The sequence below is a fragment of the Orcinus orca genome, chromosome 9 (genome assembly GCF_937001465.1).
Source record: "Orcinus orca chromosome 9, mOrcOrc1.1, whole genome shotgun sequence".
NCBI classification, from domain to species: domain Eukaryota; kingdom Metazoa; phylum Chordata; class Mammalia; order Artiodactyla; family Delphinidae; genus Orcinus; species Orcinus orca.
In genome coordinates, this window is record NC_064567.1 from 65,285,139 (window position 1) to 65,309,757 (window position 24,619).

General features: G+C 36.3%; 1 protein-coding gene and 1 long non-coding RNA gene across 2 annotated transcripts in view; one reads left to right on the forward strand and one right to left on the reverse strand.

Annotated features, from left to right (window-relative positions):
• Window positions 1-881: 881 nt before the first annotated feature.
• Window positions 882-20,211, reverse strand: LOC125965401 (uncharacterized). Its single transcript, XR_007479233.1, has 4 exons — window positions 19,928-20,211; window positions 18,464-18,670; window positions 8,853-8,926; window positions 882-1,748 (listed from the first exon to the last, which is right to left on the reverse strand). It is a non-coding gene; the product is annotated as an uncharacterized LOC125965401 (long non-coding RNA).
• The window catches only part of SCIN (scinderin), an 81,326-nt gene continuing 75,808 nt past the window's right edge, over window positions 19,102-24,619 (forward strand). Inside the window, exon 1 of the mRNA XM_004265541.3 lies at window positions 19,102-19,682. Within this exon, the coding sequence (XP_004265589.1) occupies window positions 19,484-19,682 (199 nt within the window). The 5' untranslated portion in view covers window positions 19,102-19,483. The remainder of the gene's footprint in view (window positions 19,683-24,619) is intronic.

Below are 24,619 nucleotides of genomic sequence, written 5' to 3' on the forward strand. Positions count from 1 at the left end.
GTCACCCTTCCACATTCTTTTGCCTCCTTTCAAGACAACAGGAAACATTCTATTTCCACACACAAGTGTTAACAACACTTGTATTCCTTGCCTTAGTAACGCTATGTCCTGTCATCTGAGAAGCCTGGGCATACCAACTCACTAACTCCTCACATGCCTTTGACCATTTCCTGGGAGTCATCCTCCCAACAGCCTTCTTCTGGTCTTCCCTACTCACCCATCTTGTTTGAATACCCTTGTCCATCCAGGCATGAACACCACCCAGAGCATACCTATAGCATAGCTTTTTTTTTTCTTTTTTCTAAATTAAGTTATAGTTGATGTACACTATTATATGTTTTGGGTGTACAACATAGTGACACAATTTTTAAAGGTTATAGTTCATTTATAGTTATTATAAAATAGTGGCTATATTCCCTGTGTTGTACAATATAACCTTGTACAATAGCTTATTTATTTTGTACATAGTAGTTTGTACCTCTTAATCCCCTACCCCTATAATGTCCCTCCCCCATCCCTCACCCACTGGTAACCACTAGTTGGTTCTCTTTATCTGTGAGTCTGTTTCTTTTTTGTTATATTCACTAGTTTGTTTTATTTTTTAGATTCCATATATAAGTCATATCATACAGTAATTGTCTTCCTCTGACATATTTCTTTTTTTTTAATTTATTTACTTTTGGCTGCATTGGGTCTTCATTGCTGCGCACAGGCTTTCCCTAGTCATGGTAAGTGCAGGCTACTTTTCGTTGTGGTACGTGGGCTTCTCATTGCGGTGGCTTCTATGTTGCGGAGCACGGGCTCTAGGTGCGCAGGCTTCAGTAGTTGTCAGTCGTGGGCTCAGTAGTTGTGGTGCGCAGGCTTCAGTAGTTGTCAGCGCAGGCTCAGTAGTTGTGGCGCAAAGGCTTAGTTGCCCTGCAGGATGTGGGATCTTTGTTCCCTGACCAGGGATGGAACCCATGTCCCCTGCACTGGCAGGCGATTCTTAACCACTGTGCCACCAAGGAAGCCCCTATCTGACATATTTCACTTAGCATAATATCCACCAAGACCATCCATGTTGTTGTAAATGGGAAAATTTTCTTCTTTTTTATGGCTGAGTAGTATTTCATTACATTCACCATTCAGTATATTCATATTTACCATTGCACTGGGGCCTACGGGGAATATTGTAGGCATTTGGTTTATTTTTAAATTAATGTTCATTTCATATTGGAGCATAGTTGACTTACAATGGTGTGTTGGTTTTAGATGTGCAGCAACTTGATTCTGGTATACATAGATGTATGTCTACTCTTTTTCGCATTCCTTGCCCCTATAGGTTATTACAGGCTGTTGAGTAGACTTCTCTGTGCTATACAGTACGTCCTTTTGGATGGTGTGTGTTATTAGTGTGTATATGTGAATCCGGAACTGCTGATTAACCCTGCTCCCCGATGTTTCCCCTTTGGCAACCCTAAATTGGTTTTATAATTCCGTGAGTCTGTTTCTGGTTGGTAAATGAGTTCATTTGTATCAGTTTTAAGATTCCACCTATAAGTAATACCCTATGATATTTGTCTTTCTCTCTCTGACTTACTTCTCTTAGTATGGTCATCCGTAGGTTCATCTATGTTGCTGCACATGGTATTATTTCCTTCTTTTTTGATGGCTAATATGCCCTTGTGTATAGGTACCACAGCGTCTTTATCCATTTTTCTTTTGATGGGCTTTTGTTTGAATCCCATTCTTGGCTATTGTCAGTAGTGCTGCAATGAACATTGGGGTGCATGTGAGTTTTCCAAGTATAGTTTTCTCCGGATATACTCCCAACAGTGGCAATGCATAACATAACAATGTTGTGTTAGTTTCAGGTGTACAACAAAGTGAATCAGTTATACATATACATATATCCACTCTTTTTTAGATTCGTTTCCCATATAGGTCATTACAGAGTATTGAGTAGAGTTCCTTGTGTTATATAGTAGGTCCTTATTAGTTATCTATTTTATATATAGTAGTGTGTATATCTCAATCCTAATCTCCCAATCTATTCCTCTCTGCCCCCCCAAAAAAACCTCTTTTCTTAATGATTTTTAAAAGACGTCTTCTTGAGAAAATGTGGCCAAGGAAAATTAATGTGGACTCATAACAATAGCTTGGCATTTTTCCCCTTTTCCTATTTTTTGGTTCAATTTGTAGAAACTAGGTATTAGCACTGTTCCCTGAATATGTAGTAGGAATTACCTATAAACTTTTCATCGTCTAGGGCTTTCTAAGAGAAAACTTACCATTAGTAATACGATATATTTAGTGGCTATTAGTCTATTTAAGTTGTTTTTTCACCTTTTACTAATTTTGTCACTACGTTTTTACATTGTCCATTTAATGTGGTTTTCTGATGTACTGTTAAAGTATTATTCACAACATAATTTGATACGTTTCAATATGTCTTTTATATCTTTAGATATTTCCCTTCATTCTGTATGTTGTTTGCATTCACAGTCTTTTACTGATCAATTTTTTCAAATGTATGTCTGACTAACTGATCTTTAAAAAAACAGCTTTCAGTTTTGTAAATCATATTTCTGTCTTCCATTTCATTTAATGACATTATCTTTATTATTCCCTTGTTTAATATTTTGTTGTTGTCTGTTTATTCTGTTAATCCTTTTCTATCTTCTTTATTTGAAGGCTTAGATACTTAATATTCTTTTTTACTCTCTAAATAATGTTTTCAAAACCGTACGTTTACCTCTATTCACTGCTGTATTAGCTTTGAATTGTGTCCTAGAATGAGAAGTACACATTCTATAACAGTTCATTGTTTTCTTAGCTCCACTTGCTGCATTGGTCTGGTATCCTTTATATTTTTCAAATACTTGTCCCCTCACAGAGAAAATTTGCTCAGTAACCTTAATTTGATACAGAGCTTATTCATTTCATCCCAGATTCCTGTTGAAGCAAAATACTATGGTCCCTTTTTAAAATATTTATTTATTTATTTATTTGGCTGCGTCAGGTCTTGATTGTGGCAGGTAGGATCTTCATTGCGGCGCGTGGGCTTCTCTAGTTGCCGTGCTCGGGCTTCTCTCTAGTTGTGGTGCGCAGGCTCCAGAGTGCCTGGGCTCAGTATTTGCGACCTTCTTAGACAATTTGGCTATTATATTTACTTAGTTTTCTCAAAGAGTGAGGAACAAAATATTAAGGTTAAGAATTGAGAAAAGCTTTAAAAATTAACATCATGTAAAAGGGATACCTTCTCCCCAAGGACAACAGCAGATTATAAATTGAGCTGCCACAAATCTTCCCAGATTTTAACGTTAAATCTCATAATTTTCAACTGCTATTTTAAATAATGAATGTAAATTTCAAAAAGAAAAATCATGTTCAATATTATATTAATTTTGCTCAAAATATCACATTTATATACATAAAAGATTAGGAAGTATATATGAAAATATTTAAAGTGATTACGAAGAGTACAATTTTTTAATATTTTATATATTTTCTAAATTTTCTTCAGTTTATACATTACTTTAGCAAATAGAAAAGAAACAATAAAAGCTAATAAGTAATGCTAATAAAAATTAAAACCAAGCTAAAATCATCCCTCTCAAAAACAAGCAAATTTGTACCACAAGTTGTCCCTTTAAAATTTTTGTCCCTTTAAAATTTTGTTTCCATAGTTTAACAATCAAGTTATATGTTTCCTACCTGGGTCTGGCCTAGAACAGTGAATATTTTCATGTCTGGCAGATATTTATAGGTGGAATATTAAACTTTATTATTTTCAGAAGGGTTGAGCCAAATCAAAAGTTGGCTCTCTCAGTAAGACTTTTGAAAAAAAATTATGTTGAAAGAAAAAGGGTTCAAAAATGATTTCTATCTACCTGAAATAATGCTATAAAGGACTATGATTTCAGAGAAGGGGAAGCTAAACCTGAGAATACTACCAGCTAAATTGCTTAATACAGACCCGTGTGGCAAGAAATGTCATGGGAAGAGATGCTCTGGTCATATGAAGCAATTTCAGATCAAGCCTTAACATTCAAATCACATTACCCTTAGTGCTGCAGTAAATGACTTCTTTTTCTCATACTGGGTTTTAATCATCTGACTAGCAAGATGGGACTATGGGCTGAATAATCTTTGAAGTCCCATCCATCTCTCAGTTTCTATCTCTGATTTCACATTTATTTAATTATGAGGAAATTCGCTACCAACATATTTAAGCTATTTATTTACCACCAAAATAATGCAAAACTATTTTATATGCAGATAAAATATCTAAAGAGCAAAAACAAAGCTATAAGATTATTAGAAGACAGTAGGAGTGAATATTTTAAGGTCAGTGTGGAAAGGCCCACTTAAAAAGGAGAAATGTCTAGATACAACCACCAACAGGCTTGGAGAAAATATTTGTAACACATATAGGAGACAAGGAGTTAATATTCCTGATATACACAATAATGAAAGAAATAGAAAAAGAAACCATACATATAAAAATATATAAATAATATGAACCTAAAAGTCATAGGGTACCTATAGACAGCCAACAAATATAAGGAAATACGCTATCTTCACTATTAGCAGGGAAATGCAAATGAAAACCAAATGCAATACAATATCATATGCATTGGATTTGCAATAATTAAATTAATAGCATTAAATGCTGGTTAGGGTCTGTAGAAATGTATAGTATTCTACAGTTTTTGTAAGTATAAAATAGGCATAATATACTTGGAGAATACTTTAGAGTATCAATCAATTTTTTAAAAATAGATATACAATTTGATCCACCGCTTTTACTTCTTGGAATCTATTCTTCAGAAAGAGTGCTATTTATATGCAAAGTTATGTATAGAACACTGCAGTTTTAAGTATTATTTGTAAAGCAAAAAGCCTGGAAGGAAAAACTAAAGGTACACCAATGTAAGAATAGTACATCAAGATAATGTGCTACAACACAGCAATTTTTCCATGAAATAAATCTACATGTACTCACCTGAAAAACTAGTCCATGGTAAGTGAATATTGTAAGACAAAACCAAAAGACATACTATTTTGGCTCATACTGCATATTTATATGTATGTATGTGCATATATGTAGTTGTGTATTTCTGTCTATATGGGCTTTAGTCTGGATATTTATAATGATGGTGATGATGCTGATAGCTAATATTTACTAGGCCCTTACCTTGTGCTAGGCACTATCCTAAGCACTTTACATGGATTGATTTAACTAATCCTCAGAACTACCATATGAACTAGAGATTAGTATTCTCCTGTTTTAAAGAGACCGCAAACAGTTAGCCCAAATCACCCAGTAAGTGACAGAGCTAGAATTGATTTCAACAGTTGTTCTCCAGAACCTGCATCTCTTAAACCTTTAATTAAAATTCTCTGAATGGGTCTGGCCTGAAACAGGACAGTAGACCAAATGGCCTGGCCTGGATAATGTCATCAAGCTCCTAGGATCCCAAGGGTCCTAGCCTTTCTTCTCTGAGTCATCCATGAGCAGTTTGAGAGCTCTTGTGCATTTTTTAAAGGCTTGGGCACCTTTTCTTCTCCAACAATAGGTAGCTGAATTCTGTCTGATCTCTCAATTAATATCTCTATGGAATAAAATGGAGGATTAGTGAATTTAAAATATTAAGGTCCTATTAGGTAAGAAATAGATTTGGGGGAAAATACTGTCACTTGTATGATGAGAAGCTTTTTATTGGTGCCACAATATTATTGATTAAATTCTGAGGTTGGTGAGAATATTGATAATTAAGAGTTGAAAGCAGTGAGAAGAAATGTTCAATATTTGCATACAGTTGTACAACAATGGTGAGCTAGTGATGGACCTAGTCACATGCTTACTGTCAATGGTCAAACAATTGCATTAACAATCGGTAAAGACCCAGGTATAAACTGCTGCTTATATTTCTTTGTGAAAGTTTTGAAAAATGAAGTGACTATCAAAAAGAACAAAAAAAACTGATGCCATCATCAGGATTATGTGGAGATTATCCAGCATTTACTTTAGAAAAACAGAGCAGTGATTTCCAAATCTAATTCAAACCAGATGCAGTTTACAACAAGTAAAGTAGTTTTCCAATGAGAAAAATTTTGTCTCTTTCAGGGAATTTTAGGACAACTTTTAAGAGTCATTCAACCGTGCTGCATTTCTATCTCATTCGTACAACAAATATTTTTCTAAAACATCTTTTCAAAACAATTATTTTGCCAGTTATACATATTCATTGCTATATATAGTTTATTTATTTTTATTTTTTTCTTCCAGTTTTATTGAGATATAGTTGACATACAGCACTGTATAAGTTTAAGGTGTACAGCATAATGATTTGACTTACATACATCATGAAATGATTACACAATAAGTTCAGTGAACATCTATCATCTCATATAGATAGAAAATAAATAAATAGAAAAAAATTTTTTCCTTGTGATGAGAACTCTTAGGATTTATTCTCTTAACTTTCATATGTAACATACAGCAGGGTTAATTATATTTATCATGCTGTATATTACATCCCGAGTACTTATTTATCTTATAACTGGAAGTTTGTACCTTTTGACTGCCTGCATCCAGTTCCCCCTCCTCCCACCCCCGCTGGCAACCACCTGTTTATTCTCTGTGTCTATGAGTCTGTTTCTGTTTGGTTATGTTTGTTCATTTGTTTTGTTTTTTAGGTTCCATGTATAAGTGAAATCATATAGTATTTGTCTTTTTCTGTCTGACTTATTTCACTTAGCTAGCATAATACCCTCTACATTGCTATATATTTTCAATTAAATGTAAATGCTATCCTAGTGCAAATAATAACTGAATGTTTATTGAGCATATGCTATAAATGTTCTAGTTACTTGTTATGTATATTTTATGCACAATCTAATTTAACCTTTACAACAATGTGCCTGTTTTCATATATCTCTGTGTGTGTGTGTGTGTGTGTGTGTGTGTGTGTGTGTGCATATGTTCGGTATATATTCATCACCACCACTTTATAGTTGGGGAGGTTGAGGAGGTTACTAATTTGCCAAAGGCCATATGGCTTATAAATGGAGCATCTGGAAATCAAACCCAGGTAGTTGGGTTTTTGTTTTTTGTTTTTAAATGCAAAGTACAGATTCCTAACTACTATACTCAGTGCCCATAAGAGCCACAGTCATGAAAAGGGCAGGAAACAGGTTTCAAGCATTTTTTCCTCTCTAATTTTATCACTGGAAAACCAACTCTAAACACCACACTAAACTAATATCTCCTAAACTATCAAGTATTTGATATATTCATTTGTCTACAAAATTTGATGCACAAACCGGTGTTTCATTCTTCTCTTTAACTTGAAGAAAGCCTTTTCTATGTTTTCTAGGACAGAAGAAAAAGCAAATGTAACTGCCGTATTTTTTAATGAATGTAGGAGAACATTCAATTATTTCACTGGTGGAAACAGTTAAAATATTCAAATTTAAAACTATTTTTCTTTTATTGAGGTAGAACTTTAAACTTTTTTTTTTTTCTATTTCTATTTCATCATGTAACTTTAAAACTTTCTTAGCAGATGGGCAGAGTACTTTCTGCAGAAATGATTCACTTTTGGTCTCATAATCCCACGTGGGAAAGTTGAAGGCTACGTAAATTGAAAATCTGTCCTGGTCATCCAAATGACAAAAGAAAGTTAACCTCCTGGTGACCTTTTGAAAGATGTCAACCTCCTCTAAAAAATTAGCTTAATTTACTTGATATGACAAGGGCAAGAAGCCAACTAGTTATATTGTTATATCAGAAAAACTGCTTGGCAGAAACCTCCAGAGTTCTCATCAACCTCTCAACATTCTCCTTCAGATTTTAGTACTCATAATTTAAAATGTTTAAAGTATGAACTTTAAAATAAATGTCACTAATTTTCAACAGGTACTTTAATGTAGAAAATTCTCCCTGAAACAAAATACTCATCAGTCTAAACCGTGTCAATAACATTAACCAATTTCACTGACCAATCTTTTTGGGCAACTGTTCTCTGTACCGTCTTTTGGAAATTGCAAACAAAAAATGAAACTTCCTTTGCAGAGTTATTTGATTATAATAAATACTCATTACTTGACAGTTTAATTTTGAAATTGCTCAGTGAAAGGGAAAGCAACGTTTGTAGACAGGAGCTGCCCCACATAAACTTGGAGAAGAAGAAATCTTGCTAATGCTTACTGCACACGTGGAAAAGCAGCCCACACCTGCCAGTTGTTTTGGAAATGGGAGACATGTGTCAGGCCGTGCTTCATCCTGAATGTGGCTGGCCTTTTGGACTGGCATCATAAGCCTTCCCAAATGTGTCCAGCCATGCAGCTCTAGGAGCTTTATTCACTTCGTAAATATTTCAGAATGCAATTATAGCAAAATGATTTTTAAAATCACACAGAGCCAGAACTTATAATTTTTTAAGGAAAATTTTTTATGATGAAGAATTTAAATCTTATACAAAAGTTGGCTTAAGAGAGTAGTGGACCCCTAAACTCCCGTCACTCAACAACAACAATTGTTACCACTTAGCCAATTTCATTTCATCTATCCCTCCCCAACTTTCTTCCTGGTGTACTTAAAGGTAAATCCCAGACTCTGTGTTGTTTTACTCATAAGTATTTTACTATATCTCTAAATGAGAATGAGATGCTTTTATCTTTTAACCTCTTATTGTTAAGGAATATATACATTGCATTTTTGCCATTATTTAAATAATTACATATTGCAATACTTAATAAAGGCCATAAATGCAAGAGGATAGTAATTAAGACCATTGGAAAGAATGTAGTTGAAAGAGAGGGAATATTTTCCCCATTTTTCTGCCTTCTCTTTAAGTACTCACCATGCTGTTTCCTTCTTGCAGTTTCCTTGATTCATTAAGTAAATATATTTTCTGGGTCATTATAAGCTTTGAAACTAGAAAGAAAAGAAAGGCCAACATAAATGCAATATAAAGCATATTATCCTTAATTATTTGAACGTTTTTGTAATGATAGGTTATTATAAGGGTGCAGGATTTCATGTCATAGAAACCAGTATATTTCTACACATTCTTTAATCAGACAGTCATAAAATAGTAAATTAGTAACCCAGGTTTTAAAATTCATGTGAAACACTTCCTGGGTTAAAGATGTTTCTTTCTGTCACACAAACTAAAAGAACATACAGGAAAAAATGGAATTAGAATCACTACATTCAACTTCAATAATCCTCTCTGTGCTATTCTTTAGGCCTCAGAAATTCTTTAAATCCCTACATAATTTTTATTATAATAGGTCTAAATTTTATATATTGATATATATATATATATATGCCGACGTTTTAAAAAACTCTGTCACATAGATGGATGAATGGAGGGATGGGAGGATGGATAGATAGATAGGTAGATTTTTAAAATTTTGTTGCTCTTTTTAATTTTGTTTGCTTTGGGATTTTGGATCTCAGGTGCACAGAATTGAATTGATTATACTCCTTGGTTCCTGGCAAGTTTTTATTGTCAACCAGTGCACCTTCTCTCTTTTATGTTTTATTTCATGATTTTTCTCATTCTTTCCTGCATCATCAGTCCCCTTCCTACCCCCACCAGGCTCCCACTGACATGCAGTTAATGTATGCTTTTCCAGTCCACATTCCACAGGGTTCATGGTCATTTGCAATGTGTGCATTCATGAAATTCATTTTTATTAATGTAGATGTGCTTTTAATGGCACAAATGGCATCACATTCTGTTTCTTACTATTCTATTCAACTTTATAGTTTTGAAATCTGCTTACACTGCTATCTTTTCCATGCTGATCATTGCCTCTGGCACTAGTATTCCTCTCTTGCATATTCATATACCACACGTTACTTAGGCCTAAAAAATATTTTCCTGTTTTTGAACTTCTAGGTTGCCTTCAACTTCTTTCTAGCACAATATGCTTTGGTGGGCATCACTGTACATGCCTCTGTGCATCTGTGAACAATATCACTGGAGTACACATCCAAGAGTGGAATTTGGGGGCACAAAAGATATGCCTACAGTTTTCACTAAATACTGCCAGATTGCTGTCGAGATTGCTACATCATATTAGAGCTGCCCCTCTAAATATTATATGAGATTTCTTATTTCCCCACATCCTTGCCAGCCTTTCATGTTATCTTTCTAATTTTTAACAACCTGCTGGCTATGAAATGGTGTAACAGAACAGTAAAGTTGTAGTGGTTGTAGAGGTGAGGAGTGTCGCCTCAAATGCTAGCTCTCCCACTTAATACTTGTGGGACTTTCTGTTCCTGGTTTCCTAATTTGTAAAATGAGACAATAATGATGCCTAGTTCATAGAGTTGCTGTAAGGATCAGAACAGAACCGTTACACTTTAAAAGCACATAGAATAATGGCTGACCTTTGTAAGCACTCAAATATTGGCTGTTTATGTAGTTCCTTCAATTAATAGCAAGGCCCAAATCAATGAACGCTCTTTGTATATCTAGTGGCCACATGACTCCATATCTTTACAGTACTTTTTCATAAAGTTCCTTGACTTTATTCTTTCTGCATTCTTTTTTTTGTATATATTCTTGATATCCTTAGTTATTTATAGAAATTGAAAAGATTTTTCACTCAGTCTACCCCCATCATTTAATTTTGTCTTCGTTGTCCAATTTTGAAGCCATATCTTTAGTTCTATGTAGCTATCAGTTTTTCCCTTTATATTTCATGCTATTTTTGGTATTGTTTAAGAAATCTTTTTCTACTCTGAAATCATAGACACATCCAATTTTATATATTTTAAATTTTTTGAATTTGTATCTTATTTTATATCACATTATTCTAATCATTTGATAATCTTGTTGAACTTTCTTGTTCTATCAGATTGTCAGTAGGATTCTTAGACTTTTAATTTTCAGATTATCATCTGCAGATAATGAGTTTTGTTTCTTTCTAGCAATTCCTAATATCTTCTATTTCTTTTTCTGGTCTTTCATTGTCCACACCTTCCTGTACCCTCTTGAAAATTACTGACATACTGGGGTTCCTGTTGTCTTTTCTTATTAGTTTTTTCCAATCTTAAATGAAATCATTCTAAAATGTTCCCATTTGATATGTTATTGCTGTAATTTATTATTATGTCATTCGGTTAAGAAAGTTCCCTTCTTCCTAGCTATCTAGTTTTCTAAAAATGTTGACATAAAGGGATTTTATTTATTTTTAATATATTGAGATTATCTTATTTTTTCCTTTAAACAAAACTCACTTTTTACTTGGTTGGATAAAATTTTAGATCTGATATTGGTGTTAATGTTCATAAATGAAACTAAACTGTAATTTTATTTTCTTGAACTGCCCTCATTGGGGTTTATGTGCTGTAATTGCTTCATGAAAATAATTTTAGCAGCTTTTCTTTTTTCCTGTTTTCCAGATATATTAGTATACAATAGAGGATATACATGGTAAAACTCACATATAAAACTTCTTGGATCTGGTACTTTAGAGAAGAAAAGATTTTGCTTTTTAAGCAGCATTGTTTATTTAGCATATATTGGTCAATTAAGATTTTCTATTTCTTCTTTTGTTAATTTTGGCATTTTACATTTTCTAGAAATATACCCATTTTGCTTTGAATTTCAAATTTCTTGACATTAGTTTAGAATATTTTTTGATTTTTAAAATATTCATGTTATTCTGTAGTTAGATTACTTTTACAAATTATGTCATTTCCTGGAACCAAGAACTATATATTCCCCAAGGTCCTATCAACTCTCAATCTCTACCTCTGGTTCTAAGATTAAAAAAACCATAGTCTTACTGAGGTAAATCTAAATACATGTCAATTCAATTTACTATTCTTCATGAATTAGGCTATCTCACCTGGTTAGGACCTAGATATGTTAGTATTGACACTTGTAGATGTTGAGATGATCCCTGTGGTTTAAATGGTGAGTTCAACACTCTGATTGCCTGGGTTCAGGTGCCAACTCAGCACTGAGTACAAATATGACTTTGGACAAATTTCTTATCCCATCTCTATCTCCGTTTTTCCTTTGTGAAAAGGGAGATGATAATAGTAGCACCCACCTGATATGATCGTTGTATGATTAGGTTCGCAATGCTTGTAAAAACACTTAAACAGTACATGGCACACACAAAATACTCAAAGTAATATATGTTTATTTACAATTTAAAGCCAAATCTGAACATACCAATGTGTATCTTGTTTTACTTTTCTTTCATTCACTTTTTATGAAAAACTTTCCAATTGCTCCATATTATTCTAAATATAACTTTTCATAACTTTTAAATATTATCAAATCCTTTCATATCATCTATGGATGTACTTATATAACTTTTACTCCTTTAACTTTGAAGATAAGCCTATTATTGGAATAGCAACAAACATAAATAAAAGCTAAATATATATATTTAGTTTCATATGTATATATGTATATGTGCATATATATGACACAAATGTATCATATATTCAATTATAAAAAATCTAGGAATAAGAATTTTTTTTAATTCTGAAATAATATTGACTTTTATAAACCAAGACATGACCAAATGCCAAGATTATGCTGTGTCCCCAAAATAGTAGATTAAATTAATGTTAAAATTAATAGACATGTTTCCAAAGAAGACATATAGATGGCCAACAGACACATGAAAAGATGCTCAACATCACTAATCATCAAGAAAATGCAAATCAAAACCACAATGAGACATCATCTCATACCTGTCAGAATGGATATTATCAGGAAGACAACAAATAACAAGCATTGGTAAAGATGGAGAAAGGAGAACCTTTGTGTACTGTTAGTGGAAATGGAAATTTGTACAGCCACTGTGGGAAAACAGTATGGAGGTTCCTCAAAAAATTAAAAATAGAACTGCCATAAGATCCAGCAATTCCACTTCTGGGTATTTTTCCAAAGAAAATAAAAAATACTGATTCAAAACGATATATGTACACTTATGTTCACTGAAGCATCATAGCCAAGCTATGGAAGCAACCTAAGTGTCTGTCGATAGATGAATGGATAAAGAAATGTAGTGTGTGTGTGTGTGTGTATATATATATATACATATATATATACACACACACAATGGAATATTTCTCAGCCATAAAAAAGAATGAAATCTTGTCACTTGCAACAGTATGTATGGACCTAGAGGGTATTATGTTAAGTGAAATAAGTCAAACAGAGAAAGACAAATACTGTATGATTTCACTTATATGTAGAATATTAAAAAAAATGAACAGAACAAATTCATAAATACGGAGAACAAACAGGTGGTTGCCAGAGGGGATAGGGTTTGGCTGGACTAGTGAAAAGGTGAGGGAGATTAAGAGTACAAAAAAATGAGTTATGGGGATGAAATGTACAGCATGGGGAATATAGTCAATATAGTCAATTCTATTGTAATATCTTTGTATGGTGACAGATAGTAACTAGACATATCATGGTGATCATTTGTAGAAATATTGAATCACTGTGTTGTACATCTGGAACTAACACAATGATATAGTTCAATTATACTTCATTTTAAAAATATGTAGACACTGGGAGGAAATGCATCAAAATGCTAATGATGGTTATCTCTATGGGGTGGGGATTATGGGTGATTTTTTTTTTTTTTTTTTTTTTTTTTTTTTTTGCGGTACGTGGGCCTCTCACTGTTTTGGCCTCTGCCGTTGCGGAGCACAGGCTCCGGACGCGCAGGCTCAGCGGCCATGGCTCACGGGCCCAGCCGCTCTGCTGCATGTGGGATCTTCCCGGACCGGGGCACGAACCCGTGTCCCCTGCATCGGCAGGCGGACTCTCAACCACTGCGCCACCAGGGAAGCCCTATCATAGTTTTAAAACCATGATTATCTTCAGATCTCTATTTGCATAAACATAAGCTTAAAGCTAATCTATCATTTTAGATCATGAATCTCTATGAGACCTTGTATCCTCAACCCTTCTCTTGGTTATATGCATTCTCTAATACGTAAACGCCTAAAGTAATGATGATGTCTTCTCTCAGTAATCTCACAGGGGTTAGCTATTTCCTATGTAATAATAATAATAGGTGATATATATATATAATAAAAATATTATGAAGGAAGTGCTGAATCAATCTGCTGTGGTAAATAGGTTTACAAGAAATAAATTATCACGACAGCAGACGTTCAAGACCAATAAAACCTTCACCGTAGTATTGAGCCATGACCATGCCTTTATAGTTATAACATTATATGCAATTTTAAACCAACTAATTGGTGAAAGAAAAAGTCCTAGATCCTGGCTGATCTAAAATTAAAAAGGTGAATTTTTTAAAAGTTCTTGTTTGGCTGGTATGGAGAGGAGGGATGGAAATACACTTCCTTAGAGTGCATTTTCACTTCTAATAATCACCTGCCTTTGATAAGTACTGGGGTTAAGGGCCCTTGCTGATTAGTAACCGTGTTTATTGACTGTGTTCACAGGGCTTCTGCATACATTACCTTTTTAATCCTCACAACACTCAAGTCTTCTGACTCCAGGTTCCATGCTTAAACCCTTAAATCATTTGGTAAATCAAACATGTTAATACAATTTAGCAGGATGACCAGTAAAAGAAATGTATTTTTTTTCTTTTTGCGGTATGCCATGGCCTCTCACTGTTGTGGCCATGGCCTCTCACTGTTGTGGCCTCTCCAGTTGTGGAGCACAGGCTCCGGACGTGCAGGCTCAGCGGCCATGGCTCACAGGCCCAGCCGCTCCGCGGCATGTGGGATCTTCCCGGACCGGGGCATGAACCCATGTCCCCTGCATCGGCAGGCGGACTCTCAACCACTACGCCACCAGGGAAGCCCAAGAAATGTATTTTTAATTACATTCTTTCATTATTTATAATCAAAGGAAAGCAAATAAATAAAATACTTGAAGCATTTCCCTCTCTTGGAAAAAAAGGTGTACTTCCTGTTTTTCACATACGTTTAATTTCAACAATTCTGTGGTCATGATGCAATAATGGAAATAAACTGAGATGCCTCTGAACTCTAAGATTTTATGATTTAGATAGTGAAGACCACTGAAGCCAACTTTTTGTTTTTTCTTTTACTAACTCATTCCAATGAATTGCACAATGAATTAATTACAGTATTAACACTGTTATTTATTTCAAGGATTAAACTCTCTAACATTTCCCCTTGGGCATTAACATTCTAGAAAAACACCTACTTTGAATTCAACCATGAGGCTCCACACCTCAAACCTCCAGATTCCTGTTAAAAACAAAAGCAAAAAACCTTATTCACCTTGGCTGTTTCTACCTGGGCTGAGAGAGGAAGCAGAGAGGATTCTGAAATTTAATGGATCCAAGAGAATAATGATAATGAAGATGAGTATCTTTAGTTAAACCTTAAAGAAATGGTAAAACTTGGGCTTCCCTGGTGGTGCAGTGGTTGAGGGTCCGCCTGCCAATGCAGGGGACACGGGTTCGAGCCCTGGTCCGGGAGGATCCCACATGCCGCGGAGCAACTAAGCCCGTGCGCTGCAACTAATGAGCCTGTGCTCTAGAGCCCGCGAGCCACAGCTGCTGAAGCCCGTGCGCCTGGAGTCCATGCTCCGCAACGGGAGAGGCCACCGCAATGAGAGGCCTGTGCATCACAACGAAGAGTGGCCCCCGCTCGCCGCAACTGGAGAAAGCCCGTGCGCAGCAACGAAGACACAACAGCCAAAAATAAATTAATTAAAATAACTAAAAAAAAAAAAAAAAGAAATGGTAAAACTTCAATAGACAGATAATGGGAGAACAGCAATTACATGAAGAGGAGAAAATAATCTAATTTTAAGAACCTAGGTTATGAGAGACAGAAAGAAAAAATAAAGGCATGGAAAGGAAATGGCATCTGGTTTTAGAGACCTTTTTTGTATAGGAAATTGGCAGTCCCTATCTGAATTAGACTTAGAAACATTATTCTTACAAGATTGGATTGGGAGAAGTGATTTAACCATTCATCAATCTCACTTGAGTTTATACCAGGACTATTCCAGGTTTATATTTATTTATCCATTTAATGCTCATGACAATTTTACAAGGATTTGTGTCAGTAGTCTCATTTCACAGATAAGAAAAATGAGACACAGTAATGCAAAAAAAATGATAAACCAAAATATCAAAATTTTAAGTAAAAGAAGAAGTATTTTTCCTTTGTCTCAGCTTCCAATATGGCCCCATCTGGCACTGTTAACAATTCTGTCTTTATTTTAAACTTTGCTATTTTTATCATGATTTTTTGCACTAATTTTGATTTTTAAAATACTGCCTTAAAATAGTATTGATCTTGATTATTGAACTTTTTAGTGCATTTGTAAATTTTCCATCCCAGGCAGGTGCCTCACTTGCCTCACCCTATTGCCGGCCTAAGTAAGAGGGAATTTCACTTATACATCAAAGTTCCGTTTTATTTCTTTAATAAAAAGAAATTATTTCCTTTTATTTTTATTTAATCATTAAAAGGAATTCCTTCACCAGAAGGAATGGAATTATGACTAAAACTGAAACAGAACTTAAGTGATCACTCTGATTTTTAAATTATCTTAAGTCCAGATCACCAGTTTTCATATTTTTTCCCTAGAAGAAAGAAGAGAACAAATGATTATCACTTTATAGATAAGAAAACCAAGACATGTAACAGCTCAGTCACAAAGTTAAAGCTAAGCTTCCTGGTGCTGAATGGGACACACCATATTAGAAGCTTCTCTAGGGACAAGTTTGAAGAAAATGAAAATATAAAGTATACTTATATGAACAAATCTAGGCCAAATAATTTGGATCGAAAGAGTAAGGCTTTGTAAAGAATATGTGCTTCTGGAGCTTCCCTGGTGGCGCTGTGGTTGAGAGTCCGCCTGCCGATGCAGGGGACACGGGTTCGTGCCCCGGTCCCGGAGGATCCCACATGCCGCGGAGCAGCTGGGTCCGTGAGCCATGGCCGCTGAGCCATGGCCGCTGAGCCTGCATCCGGAGCCTGTGCTCCGCAACAGGAGAGGCCACAACAGCGAGAGGCCCGCGTACTGTTAAAAAAAAAAAAAAAAAAAAAGAATATGTTCTTCTGAATTAGACACAGTGAACTTGAATTCTCCTTCGGCCACTTACTAGCTGGGTGATCTTTGACAAGTTCTGAAGCCTCAGTTTCCTCATTTATAAAATAAGCCTTCTCAAACCTACCTATCACTGTTTGTGTTAGAAAGAAAAAATGAGAACGTAGCTAATAGTATTTATCAATTAGGATCTCAACCTATGACAGATGGTACATACAAAACAGAAAAATTCAGATTTTTTTTTAGAGGTTTTATATATATATATATATATATATATATATATATATATATATATATATGTAGAAGGACAGAGAAACCTAAAGGGATAATGCATCTGAGGGGACAGTTGCCTGAATCCAAACGAGAGAAAAGTCAGATAGAGTTATTTATCTTTAAAAGTAGTGACCTTTGGTGGAGGAAGCCAAGGAAATAAATACTCTGACCTTACTGTCCTCTCTCCCTCTGATTTCCAACCAAACCCTAAGCTAGAGGGCATTGAAGCCCAGTTGCTTTAGCCCATGCAGGCTGGTCTTAAGGGAAGACTGCCAGGAACAGAAGGATGAAGGAGGAGTTTAGAGGAGCAAAAGGAAGCTCACCACCGCATAATAAGAGCTCCTAATTACTGAGCATTTTCTATGTAACAGACAAAAACACTTGCGCATTTAATCCAAATAACAATCTTTTAAGGTGAAAACTATTATTTTCCTATTTTATAGATGAGAAACCTGAGGCTTATGTAGTTAGGTGACTACAGAACCAAGAATGGACAGGGGAAGTGAATGAAAGCTATCTTTGCCATGCCCCATCATTGCAGAAGAACAATAAATGGTAGTGACTGGTTTCATAATTATCATCACTGTCATCAAAACCATTGAATTCCAACCCCTCTAGCAATTGTATTTCCAGGAATTTATCTCATAGTTATAATTCATGAGTATAATAAAGTATGTTCAGAAGTGTTGTTTGCAACATTGTGTTAGCAAAATATAGGCAAAATTTAAATGCCTATGAACTTGAACAGATTAAATAAGTTATAGTACATTTAAAAGATGGAATACCTTGATACCTTGTGGTCAGTAAAAAGAAGCAGCTCTATGAGTACTGGCTACTGATATTTTGATATATTGGTTCAGAACAGTGTGTATGTTACCATTTCTGTTAGAAAATAAAAATTACCCTGTTATCTGTATTCTTGTAGATGAAAGAATATCAAATATGTCTGGAAAAATACTTAAGAAACTGGTAACTCAGTTGCCTTTGGGGAAAGCAACTGGATGGCAGGTGAAATAGAGATACATTTTTATTGCATACCTGTACTTTCGAATTTTTTTTACCATGCTCATGTAATACCTATTTTAAAACATAAATTAATTAAGGAAAAAATCAAATGGTATGTTATTAGTTACCTTCCAGGGACTTCTGTAATTTGGAAAACAGTGACAGAAAATGGACGTGCATAAAAACCAGCTTTCTTACTCTACACCATGAGCGATTTGCTTTCTCAGTAACAATAAAATCCCTTGCCATATCAGCTTCAGTTAAATGAATGCAAAATAAGGAGTAAACTTCCATCTGTATTTTACAATGCTTTGCCCATGCTGCAAAAGCAAAAGCTGTAGGGAAAACAATGAGAAAATTAGCACCTTGAAGCCAGGTAACAGTTAACTCAGAAGGCAGGCTAAGCATAATATCACACTCAGAAACAGCCCAGCCTGAGAACACCTCAGGAGGACTGCTGTTGTTGTTGTTTAAAAAGCAAACTCTCTTGCCCAAAGGAGGCAGGTGGCAAATTAACCACAGCTCCCTAAACCCCTGGGGACTTACAGAGCTCTGTCCCCCGGGTAACACCGCTATCCTTCCAGGTTTTCACTCTTCCCAAGAAACCTGACATGCTGTTTCTCATGGCATTTTCAAATTGGGAAGATCAGGACGGAAAAACTTTGCCCATCGGGAATGGCGAGACTGGCTGATGAAATGACGGAGTTGATGATTAACTGTTACCTGGATAGCCAGTTTTTTTTTAAAAAAAAAAAAAAACAATGCGCCAACCTGAGTTTTAATTGTTGATCTCCTCCAGCTGTTGCCTGGGAAAATGTCCTTCCTTGGAGGAGGCATTTCCAGGAGTTTCAGCAAGTTTCCGTAGGATCTTATGGTTTCTGAGATTCGATTTTCTTTGGGTTGCGGGGAAAGACATAGGAGGTTGATACAAGGCGCTACGCTTCGGAGGAGAACTGATCGCCTACTCCAAAGCAACTCCGGCCTGAGCACTTAGCCCCTCCCGTTTGGGGGTCCCGGGGCCCCGCCCCCGCACAGCAAACCCTATAAAACCGCTGCGACCAGGGTTTTTCCTGCAAGTCTGGGTTCAGTCCGACTCCAGGGTCAGCGAGGTACCCCGCCAACTTCCCGGAGCATCGCGTGCCCGAGCCATGGCCCAGGGGCTGTACCACGAGGAGTTCGCCCGGGCGGGCAAGCAGGCGGGGCTGCAGGTCTGGAGGATCGAGAAACTAGAGCTGGTGGCCGTGCCCGAGAGCGCTTACGGTGACTTCTACGTCGGGGATGCGTACCTGGTGCTACACACGACCCAGGCCAGCCGGGGCTTCACGTACCGCCTGCACTTTTGGCTCGGTGAGAGACGCGGGCGGCCGGGCCCGGGCGCGCCCAGGTCGGGGAAGGGCGTGGCCGCTGGGGGTTGAGGTTTGCGGGCTGGTGGGCAGGGCAGCGCTAGCCGGACGGGCCTGGAGACCCTTCGCGCCGGTTGAGCCCCCGTGGGCCTCCCCCCGCCTCCCCCCCACTTTGGGCCTGGGCACCTTTTCCCCGCTGGCGTCCGCTGCTGCAAACGCGGGGCGCAGCGAAGTCGGGAGCAGTCTTACTTCACTAGCTTTGACCTTTGTCGTATCCATCTCCCGGGTTTTGGCGCCGCTTCCTCTCGCTTCACCCCCTTTCACCTTCCAGTCTCCAAACCCACCTCCCGCCCGGGGCAGCCGCCCGCTGCACCCTGGCACTGGCCAAGTTCGGCTCGCCTTCCGACAGGTTCAGTCCTGGTTCCCCTGTCAGCGAGGAGATGAAGTCAAACAAGTTTGTGGGCATTCGCCGCAGACGGCGAGAATTCCTTTAAGAAAATTATTTAGTTTTATTTTTTGCCCTTGGGCGTCAGCTTAGAGTTCTCTATTATTTGCGGCGATTAATGTTCTGGGCCGCTTTAAATCAGATTCCAGCCTGCCCCGCGCCTGCTCGCAGGTTTGGCTAAGAGAAATTCCTGTTGATTAGGATGCTGGCGGCTTTGTCAATATAAGTAAATAGTTTTATATGGCAGAGTTTGTATTTAGATGAGTTGCTTTATAATAATTATTATTATTTTTAAATTTATTATTTATGTATCTGAACAAGAAGACAGTTTGGAACAAAACAGCTCCTTCATCAGTAGTAATTATTTTGGGCTTCACCGGCGCCAGGCTCTCAGGACACTGGGTCTTGAGTGTTCTCCTTTTCCCACCTTCTACTTTTGCTCGTAAACATCCTGAATGTCTAACCTCTCCCTGTGAGATCCTGTGCCAGTGGGCACACCCCGTCTAACAACGCACCGTTTGTCTGAGCCTTATTGCCTTCTTTTAAAATCAGCTTGCCTCCCCTAGACTGTGTTTATTTTTAGTTTTATTCATGAGTCTATGGGGAAAACACACAAAACCACACACACATACACATTTTGAAGTCCCTGAAAGTCACTTTTTCCCCTAACATTTGAAGATTTTAAGAAACAAAATGGTAGAGAACATTAAGTGATGTTCTCAATATTAGCAAAAACCCGGAGCAAACACTCCAAATGAGAAATCCATAGAGGGAGACAGCACTGTTTCATTACAGCACTTGATATTAAAATGTTGTGCTAGCTTGAGGAGGCTGAGGCTGAGATCTAAACTCATTTTAGCTTCCTAGTGTAATGTCACTGTTCCTATTATCACAGACAGTGATTTGTTTATATTTTATACCCCCAAAAGAAACTCCCCACTGAAACCTTAATGTATAACTTGTGTTCATGAATGAATGATGCCACATAGAATAATAATGTCCTTACCTTGGTTTTTCTGTTTAGAACTTGGATCTGGAATGAGTAAAAGTATCTGAAATACCACATCTGTCATTTTGGTGAATTAAAATGTGAAAGAACTTCATATCATGCTGTGTAAACAGCAGTTAAGTTTGACTTTGTCAGAGGATTCCAAGGGGGCTTTAAACACAATTGTTTTAATTCTATAGGTTCTTTCTTATCCAGGAAGTTCTTCAAGCACTGTGTTTCATAGGGTTTACAGATTCGAATTAACCCGTGCATTTAGTGCTCACCGGTTTCAAAAAACGTAATAGAAAATACTTTGGGCAGAAACATTTTATGATCTTAAAGGTCTACTAAAACTGAACTTAATAGTGTGTTAATTAATAAGTTAATTCAGCAACTTTCAACGTGCCCAGCATTGTGTGCCCAGCATTTTTGCATATGAATGATTTATGAACCTTTCCTGAAACTTTACAATCTCAAAGGTGCAATAAAACAAAAAGTGATATAACCGAGGTAAAATGTCATGAGCACTATGAAAGAGACACCACGTGTCTGTGGTTATGGGGAAGCAGAGAAGCCTTAATGGAAAGAAAGGAAAATGAGGGGAATTGGGAGGGATCTTGTGCCAAGAGAAAATCATGGGAACCGTGGAAAGTTTAGCGCACTATAGTCAGCAGGACCTGTAGGTGGAACTGTTCAGCAGCTCTCCCTACTTCAGTTCCCTGAAGCAAGCTGGATTTCATCCAATGTATTCTACTCTAAGACCTAAATTCAGGTGAATTCATGAGGATTATTCAGAGGGACAGATTGAGACAAAGTTCCAAGTGGGAGAGCTGAAGGTTCAAGGAAAGAGAAAGTCTGACTAAAGGAAGTCAGTTGGAAGGAAGATGAAAGAGAGTAGAGTTAAAATCAGCCTGGGATAAAAAAAAGGTGGCTGGTGTAGAAATGAAGAAACCCGCCAAGTAAGAGGAAGAAAGGGGAAACAGGAAGAAGTGGGACACAGAACGGGAGAACAGAGGAAGAGTCATCTTTCCTGGTCTCTCCCTCAGTGTCTTTCCATAGTACCTTTGCATATCTCAGATTATTTCATTTTTTAAATTTATTTTTTGTTTCCTTTACAAAGTAGGAATTTGTTGCATGTAACTTAGAAGTTGTTGCATCGGTCCTTCCTGAAAAAACATTTCAGCTTTGTACCTAGCAGTTGAAATACATCTATCTGTGCTGGGCTCTTTGTAAGGCATGGGGATCCAAAAAGTTGGGTTACAATATACAATGTACAGTACAAGGAGCTTATAATATACAAGGGCTGGAGAGGATGCTGAGAAACTGGAGTTTTATACATTGCTTGAGGTAGAGGAGAATATAAAACGTACAACCATTATGGAAAAGAGTCTGGCAGTTTCTTACAAAACTGTACATGCCACTACCATGTGATCCAGCAATAGCATTCATGGGCATTTAATCCAGAGAAATGAAGTTTTATATTCATGCAGCAACATGTACATGCATGTCATAACAGCGTTATTTGAATAGACAAAAACTTGAATCAGCCCAGATATCTGTCAGCAGGTGACTGGTTAAACAAGTGGCACATCTATACCAAGGAAGACTACTCAGCAACAAAAGGGAACAAACTATTGATAAACACAACTCAGATGAATCCCTTAGGGAATTATGCTGTGTGAAAAAAAAAATGCCAGAAGGTCTCATGCTATATGATTCCATTTATATAACATTTTGGAAATGACTATATTTTAGATTTATTGTCACCAGAGGTTAGAGATGACGTAGGGGAGGGAGGATTCAGGTGGGAGGTGGGTGTAGTTATAAAAAGGCAACATAAGGGATTTTTTGGTGATGGAACTATGCAGTATCTTGACTATGATGGTGGATATATAAATTTACATATGTGATAAAATTGTATATAACTAAATGTACAAATACACACAGATGAGTTCAAGTAAAATTGGGAAAATATAAAAAAGATAAGTGGATTGTATCAATGTCAATATCCTGGTTGTGGCATTTTGTGCTGTACTGTACTTATATACTTATACTTTAATATACTGTAGTATACTAAACTGTACATACTAAAGTTTTACAAAATTTTACATTGAAGGAAACTTACATTGATCTGTGTGTCTATACCAATTGGTGTCTTCCACCAATACCACACTGTCTTATTTAATTACTGTGGCTGTATAGTAAACCTTAATATCAGATAGAATTAGTATTCTTACCTTATTTTTCTTTGTCAAGGTTGTTTTAGCTGTTCTAGGGCCTGTGCCTTTCCACATTAATTTTATAACAAACTGACTCATATAATCTGTAATAAACCTCAATATGATTTTGATAGGAATAGAATTAAGCCTATAGATCATTTCGGGGAAAATTGACATATTTATTACATTACAAGTCTCACATTCCATGAATACTGTCTTTATATTTATTAAGGTCTGATTTTTTATTACCATTTTTTAGTTTTTAGCATGTAGATCATGTACCTGTTTTGTTAAATATGTATCTGAGTATTTCAGTTTCGTTGAAGTGACTGTAAATGGTATTGTGCTTTTAATTTCAACTTTTGCATGTTCATTGCTTCTATATAAAAATGAGACTGCTTTTTATTATTGATTAATCATCATCATGCTGTCTTGCTGAATGCACTTTTTCTGAAGAGGTTTATTTTGGTAGATTCCATAGAATTTTCTATGTAGGCCATCCTGTCATCTCTAAATAGACACATTTTTTTTCTTCCTTTCCAATCTGTATGTTTTTTATTTCTTGTTCCTACCTTTTTCAGTCGTTAAAACTTCCTGTGTTATGTTGAGTAGGAGTACTTGCCTTGTTCCCCATCTTTGGGAGAAAGGATTCAGTCTTTGATCATTAAGAATTTATGTTAGCTGTATGTGTTTTGAAGATGCTGTTTATCAAGTTGAGGATTTTCCCCTGTGTTCCTAACATGGCGAGAGGTTTTTTTTTTATCATGAATGGTTGTTCAGTTAACTTAGTCATTAAACCTCTCTTTTTATTTATGCTTTATATATAAAATCACATCCCCAAAACAATTTTAGGAAGTTTACAGCATATTTACAAATATAACATAGTATAAAATAACATAACACAAAACAACATAACGTGGAAGGCATTGGGAAAATTAGCATAGGGAAAATAAATGAAGTCATAAGCATACTCATTCAGAACATTTGTAAGTTTTTGAACACTTATTAGAATTTCATCATAATATAACTGAATTTGATTTTAGTTTTCATTTTCAAAGGCTAGTATTGACTTCATTAAGACCTTTCAACCTCTTTAGAAGATTCTGATTTATTCATACTGACATTCGCTGGCCTTGCACAGTGCATAAGCATCAACAAATGATAGCATAATTTAACTAACTTACTTCTAGTTCATTCATTAGTCGCATGCCTGCCCATTTTCATCTACCTAAAGAGATTACGGTTTCAACTTGTACTCAAGTAAGAATATTTATATCAAATACATCATC